The 12,492-nt window shown below is 44.1% G+C and overlaps 1 protein-coding gene across 2 annotated transcripts in view; it reads right to left on the reverse strand.

The window, feature by feature from the left end:
• LRRC8A (leucine rich repeat containing 8 family, member A) overlaps positions 1-12,492 on the reverse strand; it is a 19,268-nt gene continuing 6,776 nt past the window's right edge. For both annotated transcript variants that reach the window (XM_009322107.1, XM_009322108.1), the window contains 2 exons: positions 5,835-7,998; positions 1-2,436 (listed from right to left, as the gene is read on the reverse strand). In XM_009322107.1, coding sequence (XP_009320382.1) covers positions 2,161-2,436; positions 5,835-7,991 — 2,433 coding nt within the window. In that variant the 5' untranslated portion in view covers positions 7,992-7,998 and the 3' untranslated portion in view covers positions 1-2,160. The remainder of the gene's footprint in view (positions 2,437-5,834; positions 7,999-12,492) is intronic.

The raw sequence follows: 12,492 nt of genomic DNA on the forward strand, positions 1-12,492 counted from the left end.
CTAGCAATTTCTGCCTCTCTGTTGATCCAAAAATGCTTGTGCAAATAGAACAAGTACAATCCAAGAAGCATCAGCATCAGTACTTCCCCATCCTTTTAGCAGTGGCCCCAACTCTAACACAATTTCAAGACGCTAACCCTGTTAGAAACAAGAAGAGCTTTTGCAGTACCTTGCCTTCCAGATAAAGAGATTTAATTATATTATTCCCTGGACTGTTTAAACTTTTCATAATGAATGGACTAAGGGAGGCAGAATTTAAAGTCTTTCTTAAAAGCAGTTTTATAAACAGATCTCCTGGATTTTAATGTAGCTTTATTTAAGCATCTGAATATCAACAAATCCAGAGCCCAGTTAACATTTTTTTTATGGTTTCAGCATGTTTAGTGTATATATTTCATATCTTACATCTGATGAAGAAAGCCACAGTGTGCCTTATTGCCCCAACATCCAAGGGATCACCACAATTTGCTAAGCCAGGGCACTTGCTGGCAGCTTGCCAGGAACCACTTTGGAGATGGCTGCAACTTCCCCCTTTTGTACACATGAGAGGCCTCCAAACTTCTCATGCCTCAGCTTGCAGCACTCCACCTTGGAACCAACCTGTTGGTCTGATGCAGAGTATTACAACCAGGACCTGCAGGTCCTTGAGCCTCCTCTTCCTTCTGATGGAAAAGAGCAGACTTAGGGTGTATTGTAGGCACACCTTAACCACCACACCTTAAGGACATGATTATCAGTAGCTATTACAAGTTATCTACCTCTGCCAGTGCAGAAGGTTGGTTTTTGTCAAACAATACCAGACAGGTCAGACTTGTTTCAATAAAGACTGCTCTGTCCCAGGAATCTAGAGGAGCTCAGTCCACAGAGGATTCTCATACTGCTCCTTAACACTGAGGGAATGAAAAAGGGGAAGAAATAGGAGGACAGGTTTCTTTTCCAGCACCAAGTTCAATCAGCATTAGCTTCTTATTTAGGTCAAGAGGTGTAACAGGAACTGACAGCTGTTAAAGTGAGGAGGACAACAGAAAAGAACAATCAAGCAGCTCTGTAGACTGCATTCATGAAAAACACTGGCAAAGCATCTAACAACTGAAGGGGAGGGGGGCAAGAGGTGCAGAGGAAACCTGAGTGTTCCTCTTTACTAACACCAACCCCAGGAGACACCCCGACACACTGGCCAGTTTTATGTTCATATTTGATACGTAACAAAATACCAGGAATTTAAAAGTAGCTTAAAAACTTTAAAAGCCAGATCCTGAAGCAACTCAATGCTTCTGGGAGAGTAGATTAGACAGTCCGACTGCTTTTTAATCCAGATCTTTCTCCCATTTGCACTATAACCATCCATTTCAGAACAGGTTAAAGCTCTGGAATTATGTCAGTTAGTGCCTCCAGCACATCAGCTGGAAAAGGATGCTATGTGATCTACTCATCAGCACAAGTGACTTGAAATAGTGCAATCTTAAATGAGCAGAGAGAGTTTGGGGGGTTTGGTTCCTTCTCCAGGAACAAAGGAGAAGGTATGGAGTGCAAAGGGAAGAGACAATTGGTAAAATAAAGATCCTGCATTCAAGCTGATGTCTGTGATAAACTTATCCCCCAAATCCTAATGCCAGCATCTAGATAAAATCAGCTGTCTGTATCCTATCCCACCCCACCGTGGGACCTCACTGACTGAATCTAAGTCAGAGGGGAACAGTATCAGGTGTCACAGAAAGAGATGGAGGTTCGAGAGGTTTCCTAGTCTCTTGATCTTTGCTTGCAGGACACTGGACACTCTCAGTCCCTGATACGCATAAGCCCTATTTGGAGCAATGCAGCAATCCCCACATTTCATTTTCTCCTCCATCCAAAGGTCATTTCTTCTCACCAGCACCATCCACCTCACCCCACTTCCTGTCCAGAAGAACAGCAACATCTCTTACTCCCACTGGCCCTTGCTCAGAGCCCAACTGATCTGTGTTAATCCTCATCCTGATCCCAAGCTTCCCCCATCCTGCATCTGAGGCAAGAAGCCACCTCAGAGTCATGTTTGTTCAGGGACTCCTTGGCTAGTCTGGTAGTCAGAGGGGAGAAAGGGGAGGATCTGGGGAAAAGGGGACTGGAGTGGCCTTTTGTTTCCTTCTAGTTGGTCACAGGCTTTTCCCTTTTTTCAGGGGTTCAGGCTTGTTCTTTGTCTGCCCTCCACAGCCGCTCTTTGACTTCCAAGGGCAATGTGTTGAACAGGTCCTCCTCTACCACAAGCCCACTGCGTTTCAGCAGAGGACATTCTCCCAGCTCCACAGGCAGGCACTCCAAGCGGTTCCCTCTTAGCTCTATCTGCGACAGATTTGTCAGCTCTCCAACTCGGGATGGAAGTGACTGCAGCACATTGTTTCCCAGGTTCAAGGTTCTCAGCTTCCTGCACTGGAACAGCTCTGGTGGGAGACTCTCAATCTGAAAAAAAAGACATCAATCATAGGCAAAGTCACCAGCAAACAGGACACACACTCATAAGAGACCAACAAGCCCACACAATGCTTCAAGGTCTACAGAGCACTTGTTTTCAATCATCCACTTCTCCCTTGAGTGAGCTCCTGCTTTTCACCATAAGGACTGTTCCCAAGTAAAAGTCGCTACACCATGATTGTATGGATTCCTCTTTCAGACACTCTATTGCATTAGTTACAAAAGATCACCAATGATGGTGGCTAAAGCAGAAATCACCACCAAGGACAGGATTAGAGCACCAGAAGCCTGCTCACGGCTGGCCTATACTGTCACATGCTCCCATCAGTATTAGCTTCTTTCCATCCCAAACCCTTTACACCATCATTGGATCATAGCCCCTTTGCTTTAAGTAGCTATTGTACAACTGGTATTATACTGAACACCATAAAGACTGATGTAGTCAGTACTCCTAGTTTTGCTGTAATAAGAGCAGAGGCTACGTGGGTATGATCTCCAGGCCCTGAGAACTAGGGCTATTCTTCCATCATTTCTGTAGGGCTTTGAAACATTGCAAGGACTTTCTAGGCTCCAAAGTACAGGTTTTGACAGTACCAAAATGCAACCAAAAAAGTGAAGCCACCAGCTGTTAGCTTTCCCACCACTACCTTCACATATCCATGAGTCACCAATTTAATAAGGCTTATTTCTATTAAAGCCTTTTAATAGTCCAGTCCTCCCAAAGGATTTCTAAGAAAACAATATGGCTAAGGTTTAACAAACACTAGGCTATGAACTAAACATAGCAATTCAGTATTCTCCCCTTAATTCAAAGTCTCATCTTGGAGGCTATCACTTTCCTTTAAATGCAACTGTGTCCTTTTTAAAATTTAAATTATGCATGACATCATTCACAGCTAAGTTAAACTGTAATCAGTTCTGAATGAGATGGAGTCCAAGGAAAAGCCAAGATGGCTTTTCCAGACCAATTAAAGACAGTTCAATTCAGTCATTGTTACTGGTACTGTCGAGTGTTTTGCAAACAGCAACATGCAATCAAAGGATCACAGAGTCTTGAACATAATAGTGTTATTTAAGGGACAAATATTGGTTTAGGAAGGAAACTGTGATATAATACAGCCTGCTTCCCAGAATGGTACACTGGTACAAGCCAACTCCAGTAGTCTCTATTTGCTAAGACTGCTGAGCTAGGAGAGAACATCTGAGAGAATTCCTGGCCTTGGGAAATGCCAGCCTACCAGTCCTTGTGTTTCCTGCTGTCACTGTTTACTGTAAGTAACCAGGCTGTCAGAGCCCCAGGGCAACTGTGGCCTTGCCCAGGCACCTGGCAGAGGATACAAACAGCTTAGCTGCTTCACTGGGTCCTCACCACCTTTTGCTTCAGAACACACTGGCGCAAAGGCTGCTCCAGCCTTCCTGTTGCATTAGCATTTTTTCAGAGAAATGGGTGGTGCCACACTGTGCTGCAGAAAATGGAGCTGCCTCTAACTCCTTTTCATCCAAGAGAGGCTCCGCCCCAAGACCACAGAGGATACATTGCAGATTAACCCTTGGGAAGCTGTGCTAGGAAGGCTGCCAGAAGGCAAATGGTACAGAATTAAAGATTCTTATCCAAGTTCTGAACAGTGGCTTAAAACTCCCTCATCTTTGCTTAATGTCATCCTCAGAAACTACCCATATCAGCCCCGCTTGCCCCAAGAAAATATTTTGGCTTTTAACTTAATAGGAAATGATGTGTGCATGCCATGAAGTTCACCACAGCTTAAGCCACCCATACAGACAGATGCACAGCCATCCAGCCTGTTAGTGCTGGGAAAACTGACTGAGCAGCTATTAAACTGGGATAGCTGAATGGCTGCTGCTTGTCTGCTGTTACTCTTCAGTGGCACAACAGACTGGAACTTTCAGACACTAACTTCAGAACGCTGGCTGGAGTTTTAGGAACCCTGTGTAATACTGATCTGCATTAGCAACTGAATACTTGATTTGAGAGTGTTTCCCCTGTGAAAAGGCAAACCATACTAGGGCTGCTCCGTCTGCCTCTCACAGGCAATTTGACAGCGTTCAGTTATGAATACATCTTGCCAATAGCAGTAAGGATCTTGATATACGACAGTGAAAACTAGGACTGCTCCAGGACAATTCTACTGCACATTCCCAGAAGAACCCAGAAGCCAATAATTAGATCTGTCTGCAATTTGTAGTTATGTTAGAGCCTTTTGCAACTTCAGGTGGTAATAAACTCCAAGAGAAAAAGAGCCTCCCAGGCATTTGCAGACAGAATGAACGAAAGCTTCAACAAAACATTCAGCTCAGCACACCAAGTCTGTGCAGTCACAGACTGATCTTTTGTGACACATGGTAAGCGAGGTCTCCTTAATCCTAAACACAGGAACAAAGATTCAGGAAAACACATGGGTACAGTTTGCTTTAAGCAAATAAACACTCCCCAACACAAGCCAAGAAACAACTTGTGGTAATCAGGCAGCATAGCACACTTGGTCATCCCCTCCAACCTGCCCTGCGCTTAGACAGACTTAGACAGTTAAGACTTAGACTTAACCTATCTGGAATTACACAAGAAAACCCGCAGCCATCACACTGAGGCATAGCAAGGTGCCATCATATTTCCTCCTCTCTGAAAGTCAAGGAATTGCCACAGTTCACACTTCGACATCAAACTGACTGCCAAATGATAAACCTGGTTTAGTCCACTCTGCCCTGAGTAAGGACATGGCAGAAGATTGCTTTGCTCTCTCCAAAGTCTCCTTTGGGGAATGAGACAATGCATTTTCAAAGTGAGAGCTTAAGAACCATTTTTCATAAGTCCGTCCATATCCAACTTCTCACAAAAAGTGCATGCTTACAAGACCAAACTATGGAATATTCCCCGTAAATGCAAAGTACTATCAGCAAAGCTGTAAGCCACACACAAACACGCCCTAGATGGTTGCTGCCACAGTGTACGTACATGGCTGAAGTACATAGGCTTGTGTGCATAGTTCTAGATTAAGACTACAGTTTCTCAGATCTCCATTTTAAGCCCAAAACTGATGTCAAGCTAGAGACTGCAAGCTTCCAACTGCAGAGAAGCAACTGACAGGCAGGATTTCTAAACAGCCTCCAATTGCCACTTAGTAGCAGTTTCACTGTTAAGAGAGGAAATGCTACAGAACAAGGGCTGTTGGAAGAAAGGCTTGCCCCTGAGTTATTTGCTATGTTTCACCTTAGCTAAACCCCTGAGAGAGACAAAAGCTTGAGAATTTAAATAGAATGGCAGTGCCAGGAGTATTTCAAACCATTATAGCGTGTTTAATCACACACGTAACAGAAGTGCCAGAGTTACTTTTACTCACACAGCAATGCTCAGCTCCTTGCCCACTTACCCTGTTGGCTGTCACAGCTAGGTTCTGCAGATTTTGAAGAAGTCCAACGTCTGGCGGTATGGAAGTCAGGTTGTTGTGGCTAAGATCCAAGTACCGAAGTTTTCGGCAATAGAAGAGCTGGGTAGGGATCTTTTCTATCTTGTTACGATTCAGGTAAAGGCGTTCTAAATTGGTTAGGTTGCCTATTTGCATGGGGATGTAGGCAATGTGGTTGTACCACAATTTAAGGCAAGTGAGACGATGTAAGTGCTGGAAGCTGATGATTTCCTCAATGGTCTTTAGGTTATTGTCCTTCAGGTCTATCTCCTGCAGATTGTGGAGGCTAAAGATAGAGTGAGGAATGCGTTCCAAGTCACAACGGATCAGCTCAAGCTCTGTCAAGTTGACCATTTTCTTAAGGCTGTTGAGAACAATGAGCTTTGTGCCCTCATTGTTGATGGAAAGCTTCTGAAGATGCACACCAACATCTGTCACCACCTGTGGCAGCTTGGTGAGGTTACTCTTCAACCTTAACACCTTCAGCCTCTTCAGCTCTCTCAATCCATCTATCACAATGTACCGGTTGTTTTCAGCACTCAAATTCCCTGTCAGATGAAGCTCCTCTAGGGTCTTCAGGCTATAAATCCAAAGAGGAATCTCCTTGATGTCTGTGAACTTGATGTGGAGAGATTTCAAATTCTCCCTTAAGAAGGCAAGGGCGGGAGCCTCAATTTTGGCAGCTGTGTGATAGAGCCACAGTTCCTTAAGGCTGGTGAGCTGGGCAATGCTTGGGGGAATAGTGACATCGGGGATAAGCTCCAGCTTCAAGACCTCCAGCTCAATGAGGTCAAAGACCGTGTCAGGTATGCCACTCAACATGAAAAGATGCAGTTCCAGCTTATCCTGGGAGTTCTTGGTGATCCTCTGGCGCAGCTTCTCCAAAGTCCACTCATTGTTGAGGTTCAGCTGCCGCAGTTTGTTCTCGCTCACCTCCGACAGAAAGACAGCAAAGCGCTTGGAGTACAGTGGGTCATACTGATCGATCAGATGGAGCATAAAAGCAAAGTCATTTTTCACATCAGGAATGTCACTGTAACTGCTCTCCTCCCGGATGGACTCAAAAGAGTATTTCTTGAGTGATCGCCTCAGCATCCACCAGAGTGTGTACATGCAGATCAAGCCATAGAATATCACCAAACTGATGTAGAAAGACGCCAAGATTTTGAAGAGAGTGGCCAAAGGATGAGCACAGCGGTACATCCTGTAGCCAGTCAAGCTCTCGATGTCCACTTTACAGTCAACATCAAACGTTATGTTGTTGACATAGTAAACAGTATAGCAGATGATCAGAATGAACTTGATCACTTTGATGATGGTCTGTCTCATATACAGGCGATAAACTATATCTCCCTCTTCCACATGCGTGCGGAACTTTTTCACTTTTTCAAAGAGTGCTTTGGCCTGTTCACCTTCCTTCTTGTCCAAGACACCAGTCTCAGACCGGTCCACAATCCCTTGCTCAATTCGAGACTTTGTTCTCTGCAGCATGGGAACAGTGGCTTCCACATCCTCACTGACTGTGGAGGATTTCTTGTCCATGGAGCCATTCATTTTCCCAAATGCTGGCTTGGTATCACTCTCTTCCACCACTGTCTCAGATAATGCCCTCGTTGTCCATGGAGAGTCAAAACACTTAAGCAAAATAGACACAAAATGCTCCAACTTGGAGCTGGTCCTTGGGAATTTGAACCAGAAGTTGCTACAAGCCAGGAAGATGAGAGTATGTAGCAGCACCAGATAAGGAAAATACTTGGCAAACCAGTGAAGACGGTTCTCATAACACACCGCATCCACATAGTTATACTGGTGCCGGTCCAAATCATATCGGATCCCCGTAGGCCCTGTATCAGTAGAAGGAACAAGACTAGAATTATAGTAGGTACGCTCTGGGGTTGCAGCTGTCCAACCTCTGACTGAGTCATTGCAAGAGTCTTTAGTAACCCATTTACAGGGCAAACAAATCATTTTGTCCTGGGTGACCTGAAGCGTCCCTCCAAACACTGCAATCATCAGCATCACTATGGAAATGTAGTCTGTGAAGACGTCCCACCATGGCTTCAGGATGCGGTATGCTGGCTGAGTGTCAGCAAAGTAGCGCAATTCAGTGACTGGAATCATGATTCACCTGAAAGGAAACCAGAAGCAGGCATTACTAGCTTAAACTGTTTTGTTCTGCTCTTCAAGAGGGCATCAGGAAACTCATGTTTTAAGCGCTGACACAGCAAAACTGGAATTAGCTGAGGCCCAATTTCAAGTCACTTGGAGACAAATGAATGAGGCTTCCTGCAAATAATTTGCTACGGCTGAGGCTGTGAAGTTAGTTTGTTGCTGTCTTCCCTGACAGATGAATTGTCACAAAACATCAGAACTGGTACTTATCATTAGCAGTCTGTGGGGCAAGACATTCACACTTAAAGAAAGCTCACAGGACAGACTTAAACTACCCCGGCCAGACCAGTACTTGGAAGTTTACTGTTTTATCTAGGGATTTTATTTCAGGGATGAAGGAGTTTGCCAGCACTGTTAGAAGTGATAAAATCCAGGCACAGAGCATAGTTGTCATGAGTTTGTTACTGTTTTTACAGAGCTAGAAAATAGTAATTCTGCATTTGTGTGGTTCTCAAACTGCAGGGGCCAGGAAGAGGATTTACACACAATGCAGTTATATTTTCTAGAACCACTCCATTGATGCAACTCACATTGAAAAAGCAAGCTGGAAAAGAGAACAAAGTTGTTTGATAGCATGACTTTTCCTTCCATACAAGTAGTTTTAGCTTCCCCCCTTTGGATTAATTTTCCAAGAAAATATTAGTTACTTGCCCTCTGATAGATTCAGTACTGAAATCCTGTAACAGCTGCTCTTTGCCTTATTTACTTCAGAAGTAGAGGAAAGGGGAGACATACTTAAAAGAAGAATTCATTTCCCTGACCAACCACTCCCACCTAGAGTTCATCTCAGCTGGGATTTAAGTGTCACAAAGGAAACTAAAAGGTTCTGGGAAGCAGAGGTCTTATGGCAGTGCTTGTTTTGTCCTTCAGACTTCCAGATGAAACTTCAAGCACATTCTTCAAGAAGCCATAGAAAGCCCGGAAGCCTGACTGATCCATGGATAACTGAGCTCACAAAATTCCCCTATCTGACAGGCAACACAAGCAAAGAACATGAAGTCATTTAACTTGTTCTAATGATGGTGAAAAAGCAGTAATAGCACATCATACTTGCTAGTAAAGTTCAGGAGTAGGACAAGCACTAATCTTTCAGCCATTTTGAAACTCCCATGAATTCAATTGTAAAGGAGGAAGAGCAAAAATTCAATCATGTTTCCCCAACCCATAGGATATCATTTGTACAGACAGTCCAAACAAGTCCTGGGGGACTGCAGGGTCGATAGCAGGTTTCTATATACCACTGGCTGGGAGAAAGCTTTCTTTGACAAGTGGGGCACCCACACCACCTGCTTTGGTAGAATTCAAGTTTATATTTAAAATGAACTTAGAGCACAGAACTGCAAAGGAAGCCCCCTCCTAACATGAACTCAAAAAGCACCACATTCCCTAGAGACACTAAATACAGAACTCTATTCCCTGGTTTGCTGCTTACAACAATAAACGGTAAAATGCCAGCTTTGACTTAATGTTACTTGGGAAGGCTGCAAGCAACTAGAGGTGGTAGACTGAAAGATGACAGCCATCCCTGAAGAAGTGTTTGCCCTTCTGCCCATCCAGTTCCAATACTACATTAGTCCATCATAAAAGACAGACTGGGGTAATTATAAGCAATTTTTTTTTTTTGAGTGGGGAATTTTGAGAGAGAAAATGGCAATACCTGTTTTAGAAGTTCAGTAAAACAAGTCAGAACAGCAAATCTATTAATTTATCAACCAGTAAACTCATGCAATCCTGGCACAGGATGCAGAAAAAGGGGATGAAAATAGCCATATACAGCACTGTCAGAGGAAACTACTGTCCTGTTAGGCTGCAGAGCACTAGCAAAGTGGCTGCCATGCCTCTGCAGAACGGACTGCATTGACCAGATTAGGGCAAGAGGATTACACATTCACAGGGACAGGGAAGAACAGGCAAAACTGAACATCTTCTGAACAGCACCTGAGCAGCTAGAATAAGATGAGTGACAAGGTGTTCAGAGCCCCCCACCCAGCCCTGTTGCTAGCTTGCTGCAAGGCTCTAGGCAAGGAATTTTAGTCATGCCTCAGCTTCCTTCTCTGAATACATCCATCTCAGGGAGAAGAGAGTCCATTTGCAAGATACATTTGAGAAAAGCTGTCTGTGCATATGACAGAAATACTAATTCCAGGATAAAACAGGGTACAGAAGTTTTCTTTGCACCCCCTGCACTTCAGAACACCTCAAATGAAGGCAGCAGTTAAACAGCTCCCTAAATCGCAGTTCCTGGTGATGTATGTCTCCTCAGTTTGTCTACACAGACAAGAAAATTCAAAGTCAAACCCATTTCATATCTTTATATCATATTTTCTGCAGGAGAATCTATAGCTCTGACAGAGGCCTTTAATCACTACTGACAGGAGCCTTACACTATCCCAGCCCCCTTACCCATCCATTCCCTCCCTCTTCAGAAGCACCAAAACAGGATAGATACCTGATTTTTTTTCCTCTTTTGTTTGTTTGGGATTTTTGTCAGGACCCCTACTACACCAGGCTAGGAGAGCAATTCATAGAGAAACCAGGAAGTTCAGCTACTGAAAGGTTTGAGAGCCAGGGCAGGACCACTGACATACTGCCGGACCACAAGGGAAAACAAACAAGACAAGAACACACATGCCCTCCCTGTCACCCTCTGTATCCCTCCCACCGTGATCAGACTGAGGAAGCAGAATCCTGCACTTCTACAGTCCAAATAAGAGAAAACCTGGAAAGCTTTGCAAAAGGGGAACACCAAAAGCTACTGCAGTCATCTGCTGGAACAGTTAACTTTGACATGGCTCAGCTTCTGAAATTCAACTATGCTTGCAGGTAAGCACAGCTTCAGTTCTACCACTCATAACCCAGAGGGGACTTTGGGAGCCAGAGGTCTCAGTACACACCACCCTAAGGCTCCATGAGAGTCTAACGGCAGTCTCCCAGCAAGTACACATTTCTTAACACTCTCACCAGATGTGATGGAAAGCTTTTGTAGTGACTCCTAAACTACATCTAAGAGGTAACACAAATGCTGCTATACCATTCATTCCTCTCCATAAATGCTGTGTAAGATCCTATTCCTCTTTTCTTTTCAGGAACATGCAGTGAAAACACTGATATTGTTCAGAAAAGAACTGCTTCCTATTTAAACAACTCCTCACTCCTCCTACCCCACACCAAAGGGAAAAAATATATTTCTCTCTTTCCTTCTCTTGCCTAGATACCACTTCTCCCCAAAGATCCCTCTTCCTCCCTCCAGTGCTTCATCACTCTTGGTAGGAAAACTTTTGCAGGAGTTGTCAGGCCCTTCATAGTTACCCCTATTAGGCTTATGAAATAGGGAAGATCTCTTTTCAGGAATTAGGGTCTCATGGCTAAGGCATTTGCAGACTTGAGTTGTAGTGCTGCGTCACTAGTTTTGCCCAATCCAGGAAATGCCTAATTTCTTCTCAAGAAATGAACCTTGTGCTCACTTTGATTTGTATCTCAAGATAGCTAGGAAGGAAACCAACAAGAAATTAGCACAGCAGGCTCCCTAATTTTATTTACCAGTTACATGAGGTAGGAAATTTCCCTTTACATTGTGCACCTACAAGACAGCTAAAAAAAATCATCCGAGTGTCCCACGATAGTCTATTACAGCTCTGTGTCAGCAATTAAATCCTGGTAGGGTGGAGCAGGAAATCTCCTGCCTTCCAGTAACAACGACAGGGTCACTGGAGGAAGAAAAGGACATTCATAGCAAGTCCCCACTCCTCCTGGCAGCAGTGGAGACCCTGTTCAAGTCCCAGGAGAAGAACAATAAAACTAGGGGCCACCTCTACAGAAGCTGGAATTTGCCATGTCTTATTTAATCTTACTCCCAGCATCTACAGTAAAAAGGAAAATTGCCCACCAAAAACCTGAGACAGTAGGTGGGAAAGTTGCATCCCTCCTCACCCAGATTTCCCATGCATATAATCCATTTCTACTTCCTGAAAGACAGTTCTGCATCAAGATGCAAATGTCATCTTTATTTTGTGGACTCCATTTTGTAATCATTTTAGATTGCGATTCTTATTGCAACACTCTCCCTTCTGGATTACAGCAAGCAGTTTTGCTGCTAGGGTTGATGACAACAGCAGACTAACTCTGAGAAGTCAGATTCTCAGGGGCCATCTGTCACTTGACGCTCCCCTACATGGTAGGATTCTTCCCATAGGGACTGTGATTCCAACCACTATATAGAAACCAAGCAGGTAGCTGGAACAGACTCAAGAAGCACATTGGCAGAACAGAATGATTTACATGGAGGGTGTTATTCTGGCATAAGACTAGGAACAATCCTTGCATGAAGACAGCTGACCAAAAATAGTTACCTCCCTTGTGACCAAGACCAGACCAAGCTCCACAGGACCAGCAGGCAGACTGCAGAGATTTCAAGCTTCTGCTCTTTTCAGAAGTTGAACTCCAGTGTGCT

Source organism: Pygoscelis adeliae, unplaced genomic scaffold (assembly GCF_000699105.1).
Source record: "Pygoscelis adeliae isolate BGI_AS28 unplaced genomic scaffold, ASM69910v1 Scaffold114, whole genome shotgun sequence".
Lineage (NCBI taxonomy): Eukaryota > Metazoa > Chordata > Aves > Sphenisciformes > Spheniscidae > Pygoscelis > Pygoscelis adeliae.